The sequence below is a fragment of the Rhinatrema bivittatum genome, chromosome 6 (genome assembly GCF_901001135.1).
Source record: "Rhinatrema bivittatum chromosome 6, aRhiBiv1.1, whole genome shotgun sequence".
In the NCBI taxonomy this organism is placed as follows: Eukaryota; Metazoa; Chordata; class Amphibia; order Gymnophiona; family Rhinatrematidae; genus Rhinatrema; species Rhinatrema bivittatum.
Genome location: NC_042620.1, coordinates 328,074,447 through 328,101,448, shown reverse-complemented (window position 1 = coordinate 328,101,448; position 27,002 = coordinate 328,074,447). Strand labels below are relative to the sequence as shown.

The 27,002-nt window shown below is 43.5% G+C and overlaps 1 protein-coding gene across 4 annotated transcripts in view; it reads right to left on the bottom strand.

The window, feature by feature from the left end:
- Nucleotides 1-27,002, bottom strand: part of ATRX (ATRX chromatin remodeler) — a 327,972-nt gene that overhangs the window by 220,597 nt on the left and 80,373 nt on the right. For 3 of the 4 annotated variants that reach the window (XM_029607651.1, XM_029607652.1, XM_029607653.1), the window contains 2 exons: nucleotides 14,233-14,300; nucleotides 10,437-12,931 (listed from right to left, as the gene is read on the bottom strand). In XM_029607651.1, coding sequence (XP_029463511.1) covers nucleotides 10,437-12,931; nucleotides 14,233-14,300 — 2,563 coding nt within the window. Of the gene's footprint in view, nucleotides 1-10,436; nucleotides 12,932-14,232; nucleotides 14,301-22,192; nucleotides 22,282-27,002 lie in introns of all 4 variants that reach the window. The other variant, XM_029607654.1, reaches the window with a different exon arrangement.

Sequence of the window (27,002 nt, the reverse complement as noted above, 5' to 3'; positions counted from 1 at the left end):
GTTACTTTAAAAAAAAATGCTTGAATTAAACAGTTGTGTTTTGTGCAACTTAGGGGTGTGCATTCGTTGCTCCATTCGTTTCGGTGGTACACACATCTCACGCATGGATAGAAGGCACGCGAAACAGATGGTATGCGCGTACATCTACTGCCGACTACATACATGTAACACCATTCGTTCTGCATGCCTATCATTCAAAAAAAATGGAGCAAGAAATGCACATGCCTAGAACTTTATACGGCCTATCTGGAGGCCAATACCTAAGAAAAGTGATAAAAAAAAGTTACCTTACGTACAAAATATAAGCTCTCTTATAAAATATTGAATATTCACACCTGACATTTTTAAATAAAATATAAACACCTTTAAAAAGAATAGTTTTAGGTATAGCTACTCTTAGCATCTTCAGTTTTTAAATGCTTCTGGAGCTCTAAATACTCCCTACTTCTCTTTGCACATAAATGTAGCAACCATACTAGCACTGTACGTTCACTAGCTTCCACCCCAACATTCCTTACGTTTTTTGGGGCCCAGAAGTTTTTCTGCTCCTTTGGAATCTCCAGTTCAATCAGAGCCAAGGCTGAGGATCCAGCACCATGCATTTCACAACTAGCAGGGAATCTTTTCCTCACCTCACCCAGTCATGGCAGTGACTGGGTGAGGATCCTGCAATCATGGGCTTTAAATCGGGACACTGGACGTCACCATTAGGAGATGACAAACTCCCTCCCTACTGGGGACTGTGAAGGCTACCGAGGCAATTCCAGCACGAGTTGGCCTGGGAACCAGAACTCGACAGGTCCTCCTCACAGCAGTGCACAGCACTGCCTCCATGACCCCCCCCTTTTCTTCTTTTGCCTCTTTCGAAAAGGCACCTATTGGTCTCTGACCCTCAGGAAGGGTACAACAAGTTTAACAAACCCCAACTTGTAGAGCACAAAAGTGGACATGAATTAAAGATCCACATCAGAACTCTCTCAGCAGGACTGGATGTCTGGGATAACTGCTCCTTTGTCTACTTCAGTCCCAAGGAGACAAAAGCCGAGTGGTTTTGCAGGATATCCACAATGAAAAGGCATGAAAGCTTTACCTATGCTACAAAGCCTTTATAAACAAATTATCCTCATGTATATTCATTGTGGGAATCCTGAAAACCCAAGACAGATTTGGAAAGCTTCATTCAATCATAGAAACATAAAATAGAACAGGTAATTCCAACTCCATTCCTGGTAGTGCCACAGACCAGTCATCGGTGGCTTTCCCCTCATAACCCAAAATTCTCTCAGGCCGATGCAATATTGAGCACTCAGGTCAGCACGCCACGTAATACATTGCTAGACGCGTGTTTTGGACACGCTAGAGATTTATGCCCGATGCAATATGGGATTAGCACATCCAATCGAGCGTGTAGCTAACAGTGCTCATCACATGCAAAGTCCATGTAGATGAGGCTATTAGCTAGTACCCTGCAATGCCAAAACTCGCCGCACAGCCAAGGTGCCTATTTTAACGTGGCAAATTTAACGACTACCCGGGAGCAGGCATTAAAGTAAGCGGCGTTCAAGGGCTCACAAAAAGTTCTCTCTGTGATTCCTCCTATTAGCATGGTTGTGATACTAAATAGGAGGAACCACAGAAAGCAGAATCATGCTGCGCTCAAGGGCTCAGCCAAAAAAAAAAATCCTGATTTCTGTGGTTCCTATTAGTATCATCATGATACAGTAGGAGGAAGCACAGAATGCAGCATCCCCAAGCTCTGGCCCCATTAAAGGAGTGAATAAATTCATATTAAGAGTCAGGCACTTATTCACTCCTTCACTTACTGCCGATTGGCCCATTCACTGTCACATCAGTGAAAGGACCAATCCCCTTTCAGAAGGCTGTCCTGAAAGGGGATTGGTCCTTGCACAGACAAGTGTCAGTGACGAGGACCAACTGGGGAGGTGGGAAAGGAGCTCTGGCCAGGCACAGCCACTCTCCTGGGTGCCTGATGCAGAGCGCTAGGGATGCACAAATGATCCATTGTGCGTCCCTTTTAGCGCGGCAGCTCATTTGCCTATTGCATGGATGTGCGCGTGTTCAAAAAACCATGCGCCCAGTCTGGATGCACTTTTTTTTTTATGCGATATTGCATCGGCCTTGTCTGTACCTATCACAGGTTTTCCGGAATTATGTCCCTGTCTCCCTACCAGCTACCCTGGGAAGCCATTCCATGCATCTATTACCCTTTCCATGAAGAAGTATTTCCTGCCGCTTCTCCCGTGAAACATCACTTACATCACATCAGGCATGCTTAATTGCTAATTTCATGCTTTTTGAGGTAAAAGGGGTGGAATTTGGCTCCTACAAGCTGTGGCTTTAAGAAAGATCTGGAACACAAAATGGTTTTTTGCTCACTAACGAGGAAAATTAAAAAGGGATGCTTTTCAGAGTACATATAATATAGGAAAATGAGAACTATCTACCAAGGTTTACAATAGTACATCTTCAATCATTTATCAGACTTTTTTCCTTCTCTGTAAGGGTCGTTTTTATTCTTTGAGTAAAATGAGAACTAGCTGGCATCCTAAAGTACCACACCAAGATGGCAGCCATTCATTTACAACAGGGATTTAGGGCAATGTATGGACGGCTAGAATCCCCATACTTCCGCCTGACACTTCAAGGAGCTCACTAGAAGGGCAGGAGAAAGGGGGAAAGCTCTGCAGTCACACAAAGTAAAAACAGTTAATCTTATTATCCTCCGATCTAGCTAGTAAACAAAATTCAGAATTTACATGCTCTTGATATCATTCCCCCTCCCCCTTTCACCCCTTAAAAATGGCCACAAATTATAATGCCTATTGCAGCATCAGTTGCTGTAGCTCTCATAGCAGCGCTCTACTTCCTTCAGCAACAATCACACGCTGTGGGACACCGCTGCGAGCCACTGTTTCATCCCAAACTACTGAAAATGATGCATGGGCCTGGGTGCCTGGCAGAAGCTGAATTCATGAAAATGCTTTCAGCTGGCTAGTTAGTGATTTTAGTAGTCTGAGGATCAAAAGGAGAAAACAGCAGAACAGCAGCCGCAAAGCAGGTAAAAGCTGAAAGTAGTACAAAGGAGTAAATGCTAAGCAAACGACAGAATTCATACTCCTGGCAAAGGACAGACTGCATTTTGTATAGCTCCAGAGCTTTCCATTTCCCTGCAATGGTGGGAGGGGTCCACAGCCCTACATCAGACCTGACCGTGAATAACTTGTTTCTATGTTGTTTATTACCTTACAAGTAGTAAAAGCCCGAAGGATGGTGAAATATGCTTTGTAGGACGTGCATAATAGAGAAATGTGGTAGTAGAGTGTACGCGCTGAGCTCGGGTGTACTGTGCGCTGTGGATTTGACAATTGAGACAAACGCGAGAAAGGGTAGAGTGTGGACTTGGACAATATACAGAAGGGAACAAAGCTGAAGAGTTCAGGGAAAGAGGGGCAGAGCTCAATTTTGAGAGAGAGAGAGAGAGAGAGAGAGACAGAGAGAGAGAGAGACAGAGAGACAGAGACAGACTGAAGGCAATGATATAATGTGTCTGGAAGTTTGGGGATGATTCGGTGCCAATGTGTGAAAATTTTCAACTTTACCATAAAGCCTTTTGGTACTTCAAAGGATATATCTATGTAACACCTGAGAGACTCGAAAAAGCTAAGTGCTATCAGTGACATTTTCAACTATACTGTTTTTGCTATCACTTGATAATAGTATTAGAAGTCTTCATAAGTTTCTAAAACAATCACTGCAATGAATTTTATTTGCACATGAAAAATTGATAAGTCATATTGCCTAGTATATGATTATACTAAAGTGCCATTTTTTATTTAACATTATAAAGGCATCTTGCTCTACCACCTGCTGCCTAATGGATAAAGCAGAGTCGCTTACCTGTAACAGGTGTTCTCCTAGGACAGCAGGATGCTAGTCCTCATAGATGGGTGAAATCATCATGGCCTCCAAGCATAAGGCCCACTTGCTCATAGCAGAAGGATATACAATCCGCCAACCAGTTGCGTCTGCTTGCTCACCACAATGCCAAGTCTGTTTTTTGTCAAAGGAGACAGAGTTGCATGCACTGCCTGTGGACTGTCGTGCATTCAAGATAAAAGGCAAGGGCACACTTACAGTCCAGGGTGTGCAGAGCCCGTTCACCCTGGTGAGAATGGGGCTTTGGAAAGAGAGTGGGCAGAATGATGGACTGATTGAGCTGGAAATCAGGGTGAGTGTGTAAAGCCACCCTGTCCTGAAAGAATTTCATATAGGGCGGCTATGTCACCAAAGCCTGAAGCTCACTGATCCTGTGAGTGGAGGTGACCGCAACCAGGAAAATGACTTTCCAGGTAAGATGTTTAAGCCCACAGGCACGCATAGGCTCGAAAGGAGACTGCGTGAGCCGTGCTGGTACCAAGTTGAGGTCCCAGGACACAACAGGAGGACACAGAGGGGGCTTTAGCTGTAACAGGCCCCTCAAGAAGTGGCCCACCAAGGGCTGCACGGAAATGGGTGTTCCACTTATCCCCTGGTGATAAGCATTGATCGCATTCAGATGGACTCGGATTGAGGTAGTCTGAGGTCCAGACTCTAAGAGTAGTTCAATAGTTTTGGAGTGGGGCACGAGAAAGGGTCTACGCCCTTTGCCTCACACCAAATAGAGAACCTCCTCCACTTCAACCGGTAAGACTTCCTGGTGGAAGGCTTTCGGGAAGCCACCAGTACCCGAGACACGTTATCAGAAAGATCGAGGAACTTCAAGACGACCCTTTCAACATCCAAACAGTGAGGTCCAATGACCAAAGGTTCAGATGGTGCAATCTGCCCTGGTCCTGTGTGATTAGGTCTGGGGAGGTGGCCAGGCCGCAACTGTCGGGTTGAGCGACCACTCATGGGGGTGGAAAGCCCAACTCAGGTGGTCCACCACTACATTCTCTGTCCCTGCAAAACCACTCGTAAGAGCATACCCTTGAGACAGGGCCCAGGCCCAAATCTGTGCCACTTCCTGGCAAAGCAGGAAGAAGCCTGTGCCTCCCTGCTTGTTTATGTACATCACGACTTGGTTGTCAGTCTGGATCAAGACTACTTTGTGGGCCAGACAATCCTGGAATGTCAAGAGGGCGTACCGGATCGCTCACAGTTCCAGGAAGTTTGACAACTCGCTTCCTGCTCAGACCACAAGCCCTGCATGCGGAGACTGCCCACATGTGCTCTCCAGCCCAAGTTGGAGACATCGGTGGTCAGTACCACTTGGGGAGATGGTGTTTGGAAGGGAAGACCTCCTTCCAAGTTGGGCAGCCTCTCCCACCAAGAGAGGAAGGCCTGGAGTGGTGAGGTAACTTGCACTGGTGCTGAGGGGGCCTGGGTGGCTTGGAGCCACTGATAGCAGAGTGTCCACTGCACAACATGCATGGCTAGTCGGGCAAATGGGGTGACATATACCGAGGCCACCATGTGACCCAGCAAACGGAGTAGCAATCTGGCAGAGACTTTGTGTCTCTGGCGGACAGAGTTCGCTAGTGATACCAGAGCCTGGGCATGGTCCCAGGGAAGGAATGCTCTGGCTAGGGTCGTATCCAGCAGAGCTCCAATAAACGCCAGCTGCTACGATGGGCTGATTGATATAAGAATTGGGGAGATTTATTACAAACCCCAGTGACTGCAGCACCTTGGCTGTGAGGCAGAGGGAGCATAGAGCACCCTCTCTTTCATTGAGCTCCTGATGAGCTAGTCTTCTAGGTAGGGGAACACGTGCACTCCACTGCAGTGCAGCTGTGCATTCACTACAGCCAGGCATTTTGTGAAGACCCTCAGGGCCGAGGCTAGGCCGAATGGTAGCACCCGGTACTAGAAGTACCTGTGGCCTACTAGAAAGCAGAGATACTTCCTGTGAGGCGAGAATATAGCTATATGGGTGTAAGCGTCCTTCAGATTGAGAAAGCAGAGCCAGTCTCCTTTGTGCAGGAGAGGGATCAGGGTGCCCAAGGAGACTGTCCTAAAGCATTCTCTGTACAAGAACCTGTTATAAGGTTCAGAGATCGAGAATGGGCAGGAGGCAGCCTGTTTTCTTTGGTATCAGAAAATACCTCAAGTAGAAACCCCGACCCTGCTGAGAGCGGGGCATGGGTTCGGCCACACCGGCTTTTAACAAGCCCGAGAGTTTGACTCGAGGATTGCCTGATGTCCCAATGGGTCCGACGTTAAGAGCAGCAGGGAGTCCACCGGGACTGTTTTGAAGTTAAGGCGGTAACTGTGTTGCATAATGGCCAGAACCCAATGGTCAGTGATAATGGAGGCTCAGTGGACTACAAACAGTCACAGTCGGCCTCCGACCAGAGGGCAAGGATCCGCAGGCACCAGGAGTTGGCCTCCACTCTCGCCTCAAATCAAAAGCCCACAGTTGGGCGGGATTGCAGCATGGGCTGGGGCCTGGGGGTATGCTGCTGGCGAGGCTAGCCCCTAGTTCTAGAGCTTGATACCCTGGTACATGTAGCCGAAGGATGGTACCTTCTCTAGCGGTAGAAGGGCTTGCAAAGTCCTGGTCTTGGAGGCCTGGCCCAGAAGACTGTAGGTCAGAGGCACTGGCCAAAAGCTGCTGCAAGGTTTCGTGGTGGTCCTTGAGCTGAGCTACTGCCTCCCTGACCTTGTCACTGAAAAGAGTCTCTCCAGTACAAGGCAGGTCCACCAACCTCTCCTGAACCTCCGGGCAAAATTCGGAGGCCCGAAGTCAGGCCATGAGGCAGGTGCTAATGCGCACAGCAGACACTCCGGCTGACGTTGTAGGTTGTCCTCACCTCATGCTTTCCAGCCTCCAGGCCCTTCTGAACCACTGCCTCTAGTGCCTCCTGTTGTTGCTAAGGTAGGTTCTCTGCCAGCTCTTAAACCTGTTTCCATGGGTTCCTGTTGTTCTGGGACATGTACAACTGGTAGGAGACGATATGGGCAATGAGCATTGCTCCTTGAAAGACTCTCCTCCCCAGAGCATCCAGGGCCCTGTGCTCTTGTCCTGGATTAGCAGAAAGTGTGGGATCTCTTCACCTTTTTAAGGGCAGATATCAACCACAGACTGGTGGGGAAGCTGCCATTTTTGGAAGCCTAGGGCGTGCTGGACCAGATAGAGGGCATCTGTCTTCCGATTAACCGGGGGGACAGATCCCAGATGCTCACAGATTCTGTATAGAAGTTCTAAAAGAATTTCATGGATCGGGGTGGCCACCAACTCCTTTGGTACATCCACGAACTGGAGGACTTCCAGCATCTTGTGGCAGGCGCCTCCTCCATGAGGAATTAAAATGGAATAGCTTCTGCCATCGCCCTAACAAAGCCTGTGAAGGAGAGGTCCTTTGGGGACAGCGACATCTCTCTCCTCCGGTGGAGAAGGCTCGGAGGGTAAGTTGCTAGAGTCATCGGAAGAAGTCTCTGAAGAATCATCTGCCCAAGGGTCATTTATTTATTTATTTTTAGATTTTTATATACCGGTGTTCCTATATGAAATAAAGATCACATCGGTTTACATTGAAACAGAACATGAAAATTGCCAAAAGGCATTACATAGAACAAGGTTATGAAACTTGGAACAGTGTACATAAGTTCAAAATTTAACAATAACGTTGTAACATTGATGACCAAAAGATAAAGGAGAAAAAAAAAAAAAAAAAAGACTTAAACAATTAAGTTGACAGGTCTTATTGAGCATAAAAATTATAACGTATAAGTGAGAAAGTCTCAAGTGTCCTGCAGCAAGTCATATGGTGCATCCTCCTCACTGATGTCCCCGGGGGGGATGGTGAGAGAGACCAATGCTCATACCTTACAGTAATGGCATCAAGGGTTGTCTGGGCAACCTTGGTGCCAGAGGCCTCAGGGGCATAGAGGGCACCGGAGGCACCAAGGGAACCAGTGGCCAGAGTACTCCCGATAACCTGGGCACGGGCTTGGGCGCAGTTGTGTTCCCTCCTCCTCCTCGGATCCAAGGAGTGGAATCACTCTGGGGGGTGACTTCGGTGGAACCAAGGGAGCCCTGACGATTGGCTGAGATGGTAGGACTCCCAACAGGACGTCCAGGCACTCCAGCAGGGGTGCTAGCAGCGCAGGCGCTAATTCCTGCGCTAGTACAGAGGGGGCCAGCGCTGGAGGCGGTTCAACAGAAGTCAAACTCCTCCTGAAAATCCAGTGATGAAAGCATTGATGACGAGGGAGGAGGTGGGCGAGGCGTCACTGGAGCCTCCACGGGGGGGCCCGAGGAGTCTCAGTGCCCGGCACCAGAATCAATAGGGAACGCCTGGGGACTCCCAGGTCGGGAAGAGGATGGGGCCTCTTCTCCATAGAGTCGCTTCGGAGGAGGCTTGGATTGGGCCAGTACTCCCCTGGCATCGGCACTGGTGCCGTGCGAGGACTGTCTGTGATGGTGTTTCCCTCTGTGTTCGACCTGGTCCTTCTCCAGCACCGAGAAGTCAACAATCAAGATGCCTTGGAACGGTCAGATGACGGAGAAGGCCAGTGCCCTGGTCCTTTCTCTTCTTGAGGGGGGATCGAGCGGGATGAGGACGGAGACACAAAGTCATAGGAGTCCCTGTGACCCTTCGGTGTCAAGGTCCCCAACACTGGAATAGATGGAGCCAACTTTTTGGCATCAAAAACCTGCTCCATTTTGTCCAGCCGGGAATGACGGCCCTTGGGAGTCATTTGATCACAGTTGGGGCACCCACGGATGTCGTGGAAAGCCCCCAGGCAGAGGATACAGACCTCGTGCGGATCCGTGATGGACATGGTCCACGGTCACTGGAGCATTTCCGAAAACCAGTCGACACCACAAAAGAAGCCGGTGCCCAGTCAATGGCCGGCGGCCACCAGGAGGTAACACATTCGTGAAACGACCTCATAGAACGAGAGAAAACGTAACTACCGAGACAACGAGGAAACCAATAGCAGGAGGGACCCCGCGCAGAGGAAAATCTCCGATGGAAGAATATTTTTTTTTAATTTTTAGAGAGCGCTCCTAGACCGCATGGCAACTGCTTCGCACAAAAAGTGAGACTGAAGAGGCCACGCGGACAGTGGTATACTGGGCATGCTCCATCTGATATCACCCTTCTGTGAGGGCTACCATCCTGCTTGTCCTAGGAGAATATTGTTGCTTCACTTCCGACAAGCCTACCCTGATTAAATACACTGACTTCCGCAAGTATCTTGCCTACGCCTTGTATATTCCTGTAAATAGTCCGTTGCAGTTTTATTTATTGCTCTAATTCCTCCTCCTCCTGCTCTATGTATACTCCTCCTTGTTCGCCCTCCCTGTTCATTGTAATTTCTGCCTTTTAAGTTACATTGTAAACCGGTATGATGTATGCATACTAATACCGGTATATAAAAGTTTTTAAATAAATAAATACATATTTAGTGTAGTAGTAGACATTGGTTTTTCAATTGTGAATAAATGCTTGCCATCTTGGTGCAGCATATCAAGACTCCAATTTATTTTTAGTATAAATAAATCAAGAAAATAAAGAGGTAGAATGTAAGAACTGATTTTTTAAATGGTACCAATTAATGTGAAATAGTATCCACTAGCATTTTGCTTGTAATTCCCAGTAAGGTCCCTTTAATAAATAGAAGCGCTATGGAAATACCATGAGCAATGGCAAAGGTCCTTAAAAATACATATAGAACACGTGTAAGTTCCAAGTTTACTGCAGCATCACTAGAGTCCCAAATGAAACCTCTGTCGGGGTACCTTATCTTCCTAGTACACCTTCTCTCCAAGAGAAGGCAATGGCTTAAATTGAATCAGTATTATAAATGACAACATTTTGAAAAAAAATTCTTATAGTAAAGGGTTTCATTTTAGGGACATTAAGCAGACTACTGTTTGCAATGTGCATCATCATTACTGACGGAGGTTGGCACTTCCATGGCTCTTCCTTCCTATGTGTCTTTGTAAGGCTTTCATAATTCTCATCCTGATACTACAAAGTGCTCTCATGATAAAGTTTACAAAAAATGGACTACAATAAACAATGGTTGTCTCACTGAACTGCAAACGCTTCTATACCTTCTGCTCCTGAAAAAAATTCTTAGGGTTCTTAATCAGATAAGGCCAATGCACACAGCATTCAGCTACCCAGAATGATTTTCATGCCCAAAAATCCTAAATCATCCAACAGATTTGACCAATTTGGCTTGATTTCATACATAAAGCATCATACATGACTTAATAAAAACTGAATCAAGCCCTAAGGGTTTTTTTTCCATATTTCTATGCCATGCATAGAATCCTCAGAAAGTAAGATAATATAAAAACAAGTAGAAATGTTGGTTCATGCACATTTCCAGTATAGGATCAACTGTTACAGTTATCCAGTTCATACTATTTCCTTTAGTGATCTAGGGTACTAGTATTAAGAGCTGTTGCACACCTGAAGACTGACAAAATCCAGTAGGTGACGATAGCATTAAGTTTTCTGTCACTGGTTTAATCTTCTGCTCATCACTGCTTCCTCCTGCAGAATTCTCTTCTTCTGCTTGATCTTCCTCTGAGGAGGAAGAGGAGGAAGAGTCTTTTTGACTCTTCTTGGAAGTTTTTTCTTTCACACGTTTATTTTTTTCTGTCTTTTCAGCCTTTGGTTTTACACATTTTTTATCATCTTGAGAAGAGTCGGCACTATCCTCGTCTTTTACTTTCTTGGGCAGTTTCTTCTTGGGTTTTTTTGCGGCTTCAATTTTACTCAAACTTTTCATTTCTTGTTCCAGCTCAGAGTCATAGTTTGAGGAATCCGAAAGGTTTGGCTTTTTCTTTTTTGCCACACTAGAATTTCTAGTTGATCTGCCTTTTGAACAATTAGAATCGGAACTTGAGCCTTTTCTTTTTCGTTTTCCTTTTTCACTCTCTGAGGTTTTGCTCCTTGAGTGACTTGAAGTCTTCTTGTTTTCACTCTCAGGTGACTCATTATTGCTGTCAAGATCTGATGAACTGTGACTCATCATAGTGACTTCTTTTAGGATTTCTGGCATATCATCTGAATCCGATAAACTTTTTTCATTTTTGTCTGAAATTCTTACTTTTTTGGATACCAAGGATTTAGATTTGGTGCTTTCTGAAGAATTTTGCTTTTCCTTTTGTTTTCTCAATTGTGCTTTTGACTTTTGCTTGGGTGTTTCACTGTCTGTATCATTGCTTTCTGCTTCTGTATTTGATGTCAAGGGATTTGTATCCATTTGCCGTCTTTTGGGGGTTGTTTTAACACGAGGGGATCTTCTAAGTTCAAACTCTTCTACCTGCAGCAAAGAATCATTTTCAGGTATGCATTCATCTTCATCCTGACGTTTTGCAGAATCACTGATCTCACCCACCTTGAGCATTTTATCATGGTCTTCTTCTTCCCCCTCTTCTGTTTGGACAACTTTTACAGGGGAACTGGAAAGTGAAACAGGAGTCAGTTTTACAAATAATTCTTTTCTTACTTTAGTTATCTTTATCTTGGCATCTCTGCCACCCTTTGAAGTGTTTTTTAGGGATGGTGTCTTTACTATCGTTTCCTGCTGTGCCACTGCATGCCCCTTTCCCAAGTAATCTGATGCATTTTGAACATCCATTGAAGTGTCCAAACTGTCAAAAATATCTTCAGGAACAGAGGATGGGACAGACAAAATATCCATGTCTAGAGCCTCTGAAGAGCTGGGTTCATATTTAGGCTGTAAATCTGGAGCTGGCTCATCACTTTCCACCTCCTCATCTGAACCATCAGTTTGATCAACTGTTTGATTGTCTGCTGCCTCTTCTGATTCAGACATGTGGTTGATATCTTTTTCTTTAGACAAGCACTGTTTTTTTCTCTCTTCAACTTTTCGCTCTCTGTCTTTCTGTTTACTAGCTTTTTTCTTCTCGGTCTCAGGGTCTTTATTCTCTTTTCTGTCAACTTTTTTTATCTTTTCATTGCCTTTTTTCTGATCCTTATTTCCCTTCTGCTCCTCTTTCTCACAGTCTTTCTTCTTTCCATTAGCTTTATTCTCTTCAACTGCAAAGCTTTCTTGAACATCAGGGTCTGTTTTATTTTTATCAATCTCAGTATCATCTTTCTTGCCATTTTCAACATTATTTCCCTCGACCTCAAAGTCTTCCGTCTCATGGTCAGCATGATTCTCCTCCATCTTATCACTGCTGGCATTCACCTCCTTTTCTGGGTCTTCTGGCACCTCACTGCGAACACTTTTCTTTTCATTTTCAAACACATGTTGATCTTCCTTCTCCATTTTTTTCTTTCTTTCGTGTTTATCATTCACAATAATCATCTCTTTGGTATTTTTCTCTTTGTTTTTAACACCCAAACCTTTAATCTCCACATTGAGACTTTCCTCCAAAGCAAGGTGGGCCTTTCGGAGGTCGCCCAACACAGATTTAAAAGCCTTAAGCTGTCTCAATTTTACTGTAGGGTTAATGTCTGAATTTTCTGTCTCCTGCTTCAAAAAATTGACAAAGCTAGCATTTAAGTTTTCTGTTGTTTCAATAATTTTTTTTGCTTTTTTCAGCAAGTCCTTTGGCACCATGAGTGCTTTATATGTATATGTTACAGCACCAGAATATGAATCATCTAACCTCTTGTCTTGTCCATTACAGTTAGAATTTTTCTTTTGAGAATGTTTCTGCATGTGATCGTATATTTTACTTTTTTCATTTTCTTTTATCTTCTTTTTATTTTGTTGTAACAATTGTTCCAAGTTCTCAAATACACTATCACATGCCGTAACCAAGTCCAGTAAAGTTTCTGGGTGGCAAATGTAGCAAAACCACTTGCTGTTTTCATCCATTATAGTAGATAGCTCTCTCCGACCCAAGTTTCTCAAGATGCACTTTTTGCAAAAAGCATTATGGCAGTAGTCGCAGCAAATTAAGTTCCCCCCTTCAGCACACCATCTGAAATGTACAATGAAAAGAGCCACAGAAAAAAAAAGATTACTAAACCTTTTAACACAAATATAAGCTTAAACCATCGGTTATTTTCAAACGTTAACATTTATATATTGAAAATATTTCACAAACATTTATGCCATCTTAGTTCTAGATCTATCTAAAACCAGTCCAAAAATCCATTATTAAACATCTCTGCTTCTAATTTCACTAAGCACACACAACCTTCTGACCCACCGCTTTATTTTTTATTTTTTATTTTTTTTAAAATCGTTAGCAAATTACACAAATCTATGCTTTTCCCCCCCCCTAAAAAAAAACTCCTCCCAAGCTGAGACCATACTGCTGCTCTCTTCTTACATCTTTACCCTGAGTTTCAAAAATATTTCATTACTAATGTAATGTTCTAAGTCTATTCGCTTTCATGACTTTGATGCAATTTCAACATTGCTCTCCAGGGAAAGGGAAAAAAAAAGGGGGGAGGGCCCTGAGTTTTACAGTCCGGGGTAGAGAATTGCAGATATTAGGGGGGAAAGCACAGGACCACTTCTACATTCAAGCAGCATTGGGATTAGGATTAGCATTAGGATTGGCATTAGCATTAGGGGATACTTCTTATTTGGGAAAGTCTTCCCAAATAAGAAGTATCCCCTAATTATGGTCACCATACCAAGTCCTACCTTCAGGTCTCTGCAACTGGACAACAATCTTTGAGTTCTAAAAATTAATCTTATTATTTATATTTTCCTCTGCAACTGGACTACAATTTCTAAGTTCAAAAATTCATTTTATCTTATTATTTATATCTGGCATGGTTAATATGTCACTATATCAAAGTTAAATAGTTAAATTATACAGATTATATTACATAATTTTATTAATTACAATGTTAAAATATACTATATTATTTATTATCATTATGTTAAATTGTCATCCAGTTATATTGTTCCATATGTGCCACTGTTCTATGTAAAGCCCCTTATCTCTGTTGGGCAGTTTATCGTTATATGTAAACCGGAGTGATTTGTAGTCTCTATAAGAACCTCGGTATAAAAAAATTAAAAATAAATAAATAAATTGTCTGAATCATCAAGAAGGTTGCTCACCCTGTAAAAATGGTGCTAGCAGTAATTCTGCTATGGCTACGATGATTGCTTGGTTTTGATTGTCAGTATTACTCCCTTCACATAAGGCTTGGGAGTAACCTGCACACGGCGGCAGTCACTACCATAAGAAACTTGCTGGGCAGACTGGACTGACTATTTGGTCTTTTTCTGCCATCTTTACCTTGTTACCATGATGCTTACCTGCACTGTTCATCCATCCCATCAGCATCACGGTTAATATCATCACTCATATAGTATTTGTAACAAGTCTGTGAATAAAAAGTTTGACAAGCAGTTTTTAAAGAGAATCTCTCTACATGTTTAAAAACATTTTTTGAGGGACAAAATGTACCTTGTTCTGCAAACTTTCAATGTGGTTTACTCCCTGTGAACCCCTAATCTTCTGCATGGCAAACAAAAAAGCAAGTGCCTTAACAGCAACAGTTCTTAATCCTTCAGGACCAAACAACTCTGGTTTTCGCAGCAACCCAAATAAGCAAAATAACCTGTCCTTACTAATATTATTATAGCTATCCTGAAAACCAGACCAGTTTAAGGGCCTCAAGGACCCATTTTATAATCCAGCATAAGCTGGGAAGAGGAATCTCATCGGTTCTTGTTTTCAACTTTCTAGGCTATACAAGTTTTATAACACAGCATTAGAAACTCATACCTGCATATATCAGTATATTCCTCCTCTGATCAGCTATGATGAGATCTTTTGAAAATAGTGTTACAAAAATTAATATATGTTTTGTTACCAGGAATTTATTTTTTTTTTAGCAAAATAAATATTTTAAATGGTGTGACCCACAATATAATATTTCAAGAAGAATCAGAGAAGATCTTTTAAAGAATATTATTGTGCACGAATACTGCACTCTTACTACTACTAAGAGGCTATGACTGTCAAAACAGCATCTGTTTCGGGGGAAGGGACACATTTTTAAATGTGATACTGCAACAGTGGGAATCTGCACTTCAATTGTTATTGCTGACGAAAATAAAAAGCCAAAACTAAAATACTCGTAATATGCAATACTTTTTTTAGTGGACTAATACAATGCATTTCTGCCTACCTTTTGAAAGCTACACTACCTTTATCCAATCAAAGCAAGCATAAAATTCCTTCAGTATGTAAAAACTGCTTTCATAGAGTAACATGAGAATATTTCAATGCCTATGAAAAATGCAGACATTTCACAGACCTGACAAAGTGGACCCTTGCCCTCAAAAGATTCTGCCTCAAATCTATTGATAGACTATAAAGAAGCCACCTCGATTGTTTCTGCTTCTACAGACTATCGTGGCTAGCTCTCTGGAAAGTTATACTTTAAATAACAGCCTGCCATGGTTTATTGCTTAGTGTTCATTTACAGTGACACTCTTTAATAAAGAAAATGCATTAGTCCTCCCTTAAGACATGTAGCACATGAAATACATATTTCAGTGTCAAATGCCAATATGACACAAGCTTGAAGTTTTGTATATAATAAAGTCAGCACTGCACACGTCTACATTTTTACCCTATAAATCAATAAATTGAGCAGTGCAGTTAACAATATTACATACATACATAATAAAATGACAAAGTTAAAAAATAGAGCCTTAAACTAGTTTATACACTTGTTTAAAAAGTAAAACTTACTTTTTCCTAAAAATTAAAAGATCCCATTCCCTTCTCAATTTGTCAAGCAATATATTCCATAAAGTTGGACCTGCAACTGAAAATGCTCTAAGTCTGGAACATATGCCGACTACCCTACGTACCAACGTGAGGATTTTAAATTGAATATTCTGCTGAACTGGGAATCAAAGTAAAACAATAAGCCTCAGGGTATTCCTGCATCCATGATGATTCTAAAAGCAGCATTTTGCACCAGCTGCAATACGTATAATAAAACCATGAATTATAATTATTTTACTCATTGCCAGTGCCTGAATCATGGTTCTAAAATCCTCCTGAGAAATATACAACTTTAACTACCTTATCAACCTCCTTAAACCAATAATAAAATAAAAATTGCTCTGGCACTAGCTCAAAATGTTAAGGCAGGGAGGAAGTGATGTCACGCCTCAGCCACCTAAACGGTGAGCTCCCAACAACCCAATTACTTGCCATTTATCTGAGCCATCCTTCCCTTCTGGTGAAGTACAAATAACAGTGATGAGCACAGGCAAAAGCAAGTTTGCTTACCATAAACAGTGTTTTCCATAGAGCGAATTAGCCATGCTGTCTTGGATGCAACATCAGCCGGCGGTATGCGGCTCGAAACCTTCTCAGAATAGCAGAGCTTGAAGTTCTGCCCATGCATGGATGTCCCAGTGTGATTACCTTAGTCATCAGTTCTTCAGATGGTATTAAAGCTTCTGGACCATATCCGGCCAATATATCTAGAGGCTGTCAGGGAGGTGGGTAGGTTTGCACAGCTAACTCACTCTAGCTACGGAAAACACCATTTACGGTAAGAAAACTTGCTTTTTTCCGTCAATAAGCCAAGTGAAATAGCCATGCTGTCTTGGGGAGTCCCAAGCTGAAGATTGCTGCCTTCCAAGGATGAAGTTTGTTATCGCTTCGTATAACTTCTTCAAATTACTAACCTTATTATGACTATTCGCAACGCATTCACCTAGGATGCAGTCTCTAGGAAACTCCTACTTTAGTCAATACTGTTCTGCCCACTGCACTGTCTGACTCAGAAAGCTTGTCCAGGAAATAGTGATATGTGAAAGTGTGGACCGAAGATCATATTGCGGCTTTGCAGATATTAGCTATGGGCACATTGTTAAGGTGTGCTAAGGAAGATGCGGCTGCTAGAACCTGATGTGCTTTGACTGTTCCAGAGAGATATAGAAGCGGAGTCATAACAATGACAAATACAAGAAGTTAACCAATTAGCCAGAGTTCTTTTGGAGACTGCAACGCCAAGCTTGTTGGGGGTTATAGGAAAGAAACAGCAAAACAGCTGTTGGGATGTCCTGTGGCCCTGTGTTCTTTCTTTGTAATAAGCTGTGGCCTGTATACAATCCAAAGTGTGTAAAGTTTTCTCTCTCTCATTTTTATGCTGTCTTGGGAAGTACATTAGTAGAAAGATTGACTCGTTCAGATGAAAAGCAGATTCTACTTTCAGCAAGAATTTTGGATGTGGGCGTAGTAGTACCTTGTCGTGGAAGAATTGCAGATAGGGAGAAATGTGAACTAGGGCTTGTAGTTCTCTGATTCTTCTGGTTGGTGTAACCTTCCAAATAAAGTATTTCAGAGGCGCCGTCGCTAAAGGTTCAAAACGGCTTGCCATGAGAGCTGTTAGAACTATGTTAACATCCCAAGGTTCGGATGGTTTCTGAATTGGTAGAAGTATGTGCAGGAGGCCCTTCATGAAGGAGATATTAACAGATGTGTCAAGATAGATAGCCCCTCTACCTGGTGATGGTAAGCTGTGATCGCGCACAAATGCACTCTTACAGATTACATTTGAAGGCCTGTTTTGGACAAATGGTAACAGTAGTTGAGTAGGAATTCAAGGGCAGTTGAATGTGTCAATTGACTGAATGACACCAGCGTACATAAATCCATTTGAAGGAGTAGTTACAGCAAGTGGAGGGTTTCCTTGAGGAGAGGATTGCAATCAGCCATGGTATATATAATGGTTCTAAGACCTGGCGCTCAACATCCAAGGCATGAGGTGGTGTGAAGAGAGGAGAGGATGGAGGAGGGTTCCATTCTCTTCAATCAGAAGGTTTGGTTGGTTCTCTAGCAGCTTCGGCGGTTGTGTTGAGAGTTGTACAAGATATGCATACAATGGCCACGCTGATGCTATGAGAATCATCTCCGCCTGATCCTGGATACACTTTTGTATCATTCGAGTTAAAAGTAGAATTGGAGGAAAAAGCAGAGAGTAGGCCTTTTACTCTTTTAGGACTGGGTAGAAGAAAGCAAATTCTTTGCAGTTTTGTACTGTATTGAGTTGCAAAGAGGTCTATGCAGGGTTTGCCCCACTTGGTGAATATGGTGTTGGCTATTGTCTGGTCTAGAGCCCATTTGTGCGGGTGAAACACTGTTGAGTTTGTCTGCTTGAATATTCACTATTCCTGGTAGATACATCGCTTACAATGAGATGGCTCATTGGGCTGATCAGAGTCGCTTCCATGTACAGGTTCAATGAACCTGATCCTCCTTGCTTGTTTATATAAAACATGGCCATCTGATTGTCTGTGTGAACCATGACTGCTTTTCCCCTTGGGAAATGTTTGAATCTGCATTGTGGATCACCCTGAGTTCCAGGAGGTTGATCTGATATGATGTTTCCATGGTTGACACAGGCCTTGTGTCTGATATTCGAGAAGATGCACTCCCCAACCTGTGGTAGAGGCGCCTGTGGTGAGAATTAGTTGATGAGGGGGATGTCAGAGGTGTTCCCTCTGTCAGGACTTTTGGTTTTAGCCACCAGACTAAGTCTTTTTTCATTGAAGCCGTAATAAAGACTTTGATGGAAAGTAGTTAGGACACCTTTTTTTTTTTTTTTTTCAAGCCCCACTGCATTCTCTGCATATGGAGAAGGGTGAGAGATATTACATGAATGGCCACTGTCATATGGCCCAGTAGTAGTAAGTTTGTGCACTGTTCTGGTTTTGCCTTTCAGATGCAAAACTAGGAGTCGAAGGCACCATGCCCCATCTTTGGCTAAGAACGCTCTCTCTTGTATGAAGTCTATCCTTGCACCTATGAACTGCAAGATTCTGGTTGGCTGGAGGATTGATTTCTCGTAATTTATGGGGAAGCCTAGCTGCTCCAGGCTTTGTGGGGCAAAGGTATTTTTGAAGATCTGGCGGGTTGGGGGAAAGCTATGACACAGTCATCCAGATATGCGAAGATTTGTAGTCCTTTGTGATTAAGATGAGCCGCAGCCCCTTGAATTTGAAATTTGTACTGCAGGCACCCTCAGACAGACTCCCAACCTTTTTGACTCAATCCCCCTCGATCACCCCTCTTAGGAAAACATGGACAGTGATCACCAAGCTGCTGCAGATTCCACGGATATGTTCCTATCTATTACCCATTAGAGGAAACTTGGACTTTCCACCTGGTTTACAGACGACAGGGTTTCGCCTGTGGGAGTATGCAGGTATTACTCAGTTGGGGCATTTAATTAATGTGGAGAGTCAAATACTGTTGCTTTTGGACCTGCAAGCCATGTATCAGTTACACCATTCTTGGGCATCTCTCCAACTCCTGCGCCGTTGTTCCTGACTTGGGAAGTCACATTTAAACTGCGGTCTGGCCTCTACAACCAAAGCACTGCCCTTACTTTTATGAGGTTTGGATTCAGTCAGCTTGGGGTGCATGCTCCATTGTTTGGACTGCCCCGTTTGAGGGCCCTCTGACAACATTTCTGCCTGTCTTTATGTTAGAAGTTTTGGGCCTAGCGACAACTGTACAGTGGCGAGACAATGGCACACAACTGCCAACGGGGAGGATCCAGTCTCCGCTTTGCACAACCTTGCAATTTTTTCGCCCCCCTGACACCGGGCCCAGGGAGACATGTGTCCACAGTCCCTACAGGTGGACTGGTCATGGTCAGGGCCAAAGAAAGATAATAATTATGTCCATCCGTTGCAGACAATGTGGCCACACGAGCAGTACTTGAACCCCAGAGCTTTTTATGATATCTTCTTAGCACTGAAAAATGCCTTTTTTTTTTTTAAATTCACTAACAAACTGAGGTGAGAAGATTCACGTGCAAACAATGACATGGGAAAAACAAGAACTGACAATTGAGGTAATCGCGCAGGAAATTCCATGCATGGGCAAAGCGTCAAGCTTTGCTATTCTGAGAAGGTTCCAAGCCATGAACCGCCAGATGATGTCGCACCCAAGACAGCATGGCTATTTCACTTGGCTTATCGCTGGAAAAACACTGAGATGTCAGCACACAAAAAATTACCAGATCAAAGCACTTTTCGGCTGTCTCTTTTATGGTGCTCGAAGAGCAAGGCTTGATGGTGGAGGAGCAAATTGATAATAGGGCTGAAGGGATAGGCTGCAATAGAGAAGCAGGAGCAGCACCTGAGGTACGATTAGTGTCCAGGTACACCGACACGTGGACTTTCAAGCCTGTTTTTTTTTTGTTTTGTTTTGTTTTGTTTTTTTTTAAGAACTCAGGCAAGATACGGGGACATAAAACAGAAACAGTGGCCACTGCAGCTGAGCTCAAAAAAAGATCTTGATTTAGGCACACAAGTGGAAGAAATGGAGGGCTGCTTGGATGCAAATGGCGCAACTCGTTGGCGATCACAGGACTTAAAAATGAAAATGCCGATTTGAGGGATCACATAGAAGATATGGAAAATAGATTAAAGAGAGGGGCCTTAAGATTTAGAGTATCCTGGAGGGTAAGGTGTTTCAAGACTGTTGTCAGATGGTCACGAGCAAATATATATATTTAATTGAAATTATTTATATTCCACCAAGCCATGATCTTGGTAGTTAACATTACATACATAATCAAACAAAAATTGGCCAAATAAGTTAAAGTTAAGTATGATGGTCCTGGGTCAGAATAAAGAGGTGCCCACAAAAGAATCTGATAGAGCACTGAGCATTGGCCAAGCCGAGGAACAATATCAAAAGGACATAACTGTTTGTTTCCATAAGCTCTCTGTCAAAAGTCCTCTATCAAGCCAGAAAGATGAAAGATTCAATGGAAGGGACATAAAGTGGACATTCTTCAAGATATATCTCCACTGACAATAAAAAGAAGAAGATAATACAAAGATATCTTGCAAGTCCTGCAGAAAGAGCAAATACAATACAGATGGCTGCTCCCATTTGGAGTAACCTTTACTGTAAATGGAGTTACCTCTCAGCTCAAAACTGTGGAAGAGATGGCAGAAATACTGCAAGCAGCAGGGAAATCGCCGCATCAGTTTCTTAAAAACGGAGCTGCGTCACCTGGTAACCGAGAAGATGGATCCATTAAATGACAGAGTCCAGCTTGGCGACAGGAAACTGTGTTGGCAGTCTGGAGGCTCGGCTGTATCCAGAGAGGCAATAGCATGAAGTAGGGAGTGTCATGCAAAGTGGTTTATCTACAGCAGCTATTTCTGGAACTTAATAGGGAGTGTGTAGTATATTAAAAGATTATGGGTTAATACTGCTTGAAACATAACAAGTAATAAGTTCTCCTAAGGCATGATATTATATTAAAAGCTGGGCGAATATTCATGGATTTTTGTTTCTGTATTATATTTAAGAATGTGCCGGGTGTGGGAGGGGAAGGGGGGATGTCTGGAAGAGTTGACCTCATTCCTCAAGATGGTGATGGAGGTGATAAATAGTGGGAAGGGCAGATTAGGGAGGAAGGAAGGGAGGGAAGAGGGAAGGTACTTTAATATTGGTCTGTAGATGGATCTCTTTCAAAAGGCTTGGAAGATACCGGATAGTAATGGTTATGAGGGAGATTCAAAAGAAAAGCAAAGTTTATTGGTGGGGAGGGGAGACATATTAGGAGAGCCATGCTGGAGATGATAGCAATTTTTTTGGATATTCCTAATGACTAATCTCAAAATAGTATCCTTAAAAGTGAAAGGGCTCAATACACCATTTAAGAGGAAACTTTATATTAAAGAAGCAACATATCTGAATGCAAGAGAGCTTAATATTTTCCAAGTATTATCCTAAGCAATTTTCTGCCTGTTAATAGAAAGTAGAGATATGGTGGGGTGAGTTGAAAGTAAAACCAAAATATCAACTGGCATGGGAGCATGATTTAGGGCAGGAATTAGATAAGGCTTGGGAATGTTGCTTCCAGAATGCAGGGAAAGGATCTGTTTTTGCCCTATTAATGGAAAATAGTTATAAGGTAATATATCGCTGTTACCTGATAATTTATTTTTCTTTAATGGGGACAGGTTAATCCACACTAGTGGGTTTATGCACCTCTACCAGCAGATGGAGATGGAGCAAAAGCTGACATCACAGTGTATATACCCTTACACCGGCATCAGCCCACCAATATTCTCTGCAAAAGCCAACTGTGAACAACTAAAGAATACATGATTATAACCATTAATACAACCATTCAAACACTCAGTTAACAGGAAAACATTAAAGTCAGACAAGGCATATAATATTACCAATCTAGGGATTGAATTTGACACTTACCAGTAATCCCTGGAAACGCAGCCACTCAGGATGACAATAGAACCACAGACCAGTAGCCAAGGGCAAGGAGGAGGATTAACCCGTCTTCACTAAAGAAAAGGAAATTATTAGGTAAGTAGTAATTTCTCCTCTCTTAGCATTCGGACAGGTTAATCCACACCAGCGGATGTACCAAAGCTACTCCCAAACAGAGTAGGAGACTGCCCGTGGTCCCATCAACACCACACGTGCAAAGGCTGCATCCTCCCAAGTTTGCACCTCCAGGGGATTAATGCCTGGAGGTTGTTTAAGAAAAAACATGTCGCAGCTCAGCAATCTCGAAGGAAAACAACCATCTAATATCCATCCATGACACTGCCTGAGCCCTAGTGGAATGAGCGCTAACTAGGAAACGGCTGCTCTGCATCCACATACGCGGCCGTAATAACCTTCTTAATCCAGCGAGCTATCGTAGCCCATGATGCCATTTCATCCTGTTTATTACCACAGTGTATAAAACAGCAAGCCTGTCTTCCCGAGAAATTTAGAAATCTCCCATACCTCAAGATATGTCACTTGACACCCAAGGTCCATATAGGCTATTATTCCTCCTTCCTCTCTCTCCCTGCCCAGAGTTGGCAGGGATTGATTGATTCTAGTGAAAATCTGAGACCATTTTTGGCCAAAACATCTGGACCGCTCCCGGAAACACTCGCCGAGACGGTGCTCAGCAAGACAGAGCTTGCAATCCAGAAATTCTACGTGCAGAACTTCATCCCTTAGTAAGTAACCTCAGGAAGAAGCTACGCAGTGGTAAAAAGGTGGGACCCGCCAGAATTCTAGAACCAGATCAAGACTCCAAATGGGCACCAGCAACCACAAGGGGCATGAAGATGCTTCATCCCTTCCAAGGCCGTGCCAAAACCGGATGGGCAGACAAAGGTTCACCATTCACATGACCTCAGAAACAGGCCAGAGCTGCCACCTGTACCTTCAAGGAATTAAGGGCCAAGTCCTTACACAACCCATCCTACAAAAGTCCAAACTGAGCAGGATTTTTTATTTTATTTTGCCATTTCAGATATATTACAGTCATATACCACAAGAATAGAGATTTCACATATCATTATCAACAAAAGAATCACAAACATAAATTCAAAATTCGTACCAAATCTCTAGTTACAAAAGGAAATATTGGGAGCCAAAATGTAGATACAAAGTAAAATATAGGAGCTCATCATTCCCACTCAATTTAAGGAATAAACCATCACATGAGATGCCATCCCACTACTTTTACTAGTTTCGCACTTCAACCTTTCCCACTAGAAGACTCCTCAATTGTTCCAGTTCAAGGAAAATATATTTCTCCTCCTGGAATTTTAATAAACATTTGCATGGGTACCTTAGTACCATACTAGCCCCAGGTTTGTCACTTCAGATCTCATTTGAAGGAACTTTTTCCTGCGCTCCTGTGTAGGACGAACTATGTCCGGATAGATCCATACTTGTTGCCCATAATATTGGGCCGTTCTATTTCTAAAGAAGAATTTAATGACAAGATTCCTGTCCTGCTCAACCACAAATGAGACTAGTAAGATACCCCTTGTTTGAATTTCTGTCTGCAAAGACATCTCTATCATTTCAGAAATATTCATTGATCGTTGTTCCTGTACTTCTACTCCATTTAAAGGCAAAGATTTCCTAGATACAAAGAAAGCTTTAGTAACCACAGGTATTATTTCCTTAGGGATTTTAATACATTCCTTCATATATTCTTTGAATATTTCAACTGGGGATATTTTCTTAATCAAAAGGAAATTAACAACCCACAAATTTAAATAACAGAGAGAGTTTTCAATGTTCTCAAATTTTTTCTCTGCAAAAATTGCTGATTAAATTGATTTGAACATTTTCCATCCTTGATACTCTTTCTTCCAGTTTTTCCACTTTCTCTCATTGTAAATTCACAGCTTTATCGGTATTTAATCCCCTTTTATTAGTCTCCAAAAACGCTTATGTCAAAGTTGATATAGCCAACTCTATAGAAACTAAAGCATTCCATAACGAGTCCAACATTACAACTGGTGGTTTTTGCAATGAAAATACTGTTCCAGGCATTAATATTACCGGTTCTTGTAGTGCGAAACTCTCCTCGATGTCCCATGCCTGTTCCATCATTGGGGGTCTGGGACTCTGGGTAATTCCTCCAACCGGAGTTCCTCATTCTCCCTCTCTCGCACCCTCTCCACCTCCTCCGTCAGGCTCTAGGGTCAGCGTCTCTCTCCTCCTCACTCTCAGAGATCACGATGTTTCCTCCAATTCGACCTGCGCCTGACCTCAGGGGCCCCCGGACTCAGCGAGATCGGCCATAGAGAGAGCGCCGAGCTCCTGGCTCTCTCCCGCAGCGGCCCTCAGTGTTTTCCACTGCGGTGTTTTCAGGGTTACCTCGAAGAAACTCTCAGTCTTTGTAGGATTCCTTCATCTTTATCAGGTAAATTATTCTTTAACATAGCTTTACGCTTCGTGTGAGGCATCTTGTAAGGAATCCAACTTCATCAGGAAAAAGAATTAAAAAATGCTAAGAGAGAGCTCCTTCGGCAAGTCTCATGCGGTGGCCATCTTGGCTCCCCAAACGGAGCAGGATTTTAACTGAATGCAGATGAACCCCTCCGTTCCTCACAGCAAGCCAAAAACATTCGCCAAACGCAAACATAGACTGAGGAGGTGAATAACCTTTGCCTCGAAGCAAGGTGGAAAACACCGCAGTGGAATACCCACGCTTTTGCAACCAAGCCATATTGTAAAACAAAAAACTCGGATCTTCGAGAACAAGCCCCTGCCATAGCAAATTCCTGTGGACTGGTAATTGAAGAGAATACTCCACCAGACGCCTTCGCAGATCTGCATACCACAGCCTCCTTGCCCAATCTGGTGCCACCAGAAGTAGCAACTCTGTGTGTCTTGGATTTCCGAATCATTCTGCCCAACATGATCCACAGGGGAAAGGCATATAGAAGCTTGCCTTCTGGCCACTCCTGCACAAGGGCATCAATGCCCGAAAATTTCATCTCTCCTAAAACTGAAGAAGCGAGAAACCTTCGTAATGTGCGATGTCGCCAGCAAGCCTACAAATGAGGCCTCAGCAGCCCACTATGAGCTAGAACGCTTCCCACCATTCCCTTTCTCCTGCATCCAAACACTGTTTGCTGAGAAAGTTGGCTCTTACTTTGACTTTCCCTGCAATGTGCAAGGCTGAGATCTTCCGGACGTACTTCCGCTCATTCTATGAGTTGGGCTATTTCCTGTGACACTTGCTGGCTCTAGGTTCCTCCCTGCCCAATCAATGTTGTCTGACATTATTCTGACCGCTCGATCCTGCAAGTGATTGATGAATCGCAAGCATGACAACCAAACGGCACAGGTTTCCTGCCAACTGATACTCCAGAGGTACTCCTCTGTACTCCAATGCCCCTGTGCTTTCAATTCCTGGCAGTAAGCCTCCCAATCTTGTAGGCTCTTACCCAATGTGCGTAGTAGCCAGTCTGGTGTTCAAAGGGGAACCACCACTGCAGTCGGATGCACATCTCCACCAGAACTGACATCTTATCAAGGAGTTCTGACACTGTGGACTCCAATGCAAAAGCAGTATGCACTGAAAGGGACTCAATGCACCCTTGTCCACAGAACCACCTCTCGGATGACTGCCATCACCCCATGACACGGTAGATAAACTACACCGCCAGGCGTATCATTTGTCAATAGTCATACCAGCATCATCAGTTATGAATGTGGACTTTCGACAGGGACACCTGTCCTGCGTCTTACACCTAGATACTCCAGTGACTGGAATGGCTGCAGATTGCTCTTGGCCAAGTTCACTCAACTTAGTTCCTGCAGCAAGGAGATCACCCTGCATGGGGCCTGAAAATTCTCTTTCATGGCTCTTGGTCCGAATCAGCCAATCGGCAAACTACGGGTGGATCAGCATGCCATTCTCTCTCAACACTGCTGCTGCCAGCACCATGACCTCAGAGAAGGTTCTGGGTGCGGTGTCCAACCCAAACAGTAGCGCTCAGAGAGAGACAATGTCGTTCCAAAACAGCAAAACAAAGAAAACTGTTGATGCTCCAACCAGAAGGAATATGCAGATACTCCTCTGATAAACCAGAGACTTAATAAACTCCCGACTGTAAAGCTGTTATCAGCGAGCATAAGGTTTCCATGCAGGAACGGGTCACTTGCAAAAGCCGGATGACTCCCTTGAGATCTAGTATGGGGCGAATGAATTATCTTGAGACATGGGACCTGGTATCACAGTCCGCAGGTGAGGAGTCCTGACAACTTACATGCCACGGTCTCTCTCTTTTGCAGAGAGATGCAGGGAAACACCATGAAAATGTCCCAAGGAACACTGAGAAACTCCATAACATAACCATCTCTTATCAACTCCAGACACCACTGCCCTGATGTGATCTTGATCCACCTCCAATAAAAATGAGACAGAGGACCCCTTACACCTCTTGATCCTGGAAGTGTGTCAGCACACCCTCACTGAGGGTTCGGGGGGGAAGTGGGCACTGCCACGTGAGTCCATGCCCCATCTAAGCTGCCTGAGACAAAGGACCGAACCTACCCAAAGGTCGAGCCTTATGAAAAAAAGTCACTCCTCTGTAGCTTCTAAAATGTTTGAAAACCACCAGCACAACGCTGAATGAACATGGCACCTGCTTTTAATCATCTAGTAACAGAGGAACCTAGGACTCACCACACTTATTGGCCATTTCTTTTTTTTTTCCACTCCCAAACCAGAGTGATCCTTAAAAGGCCATTT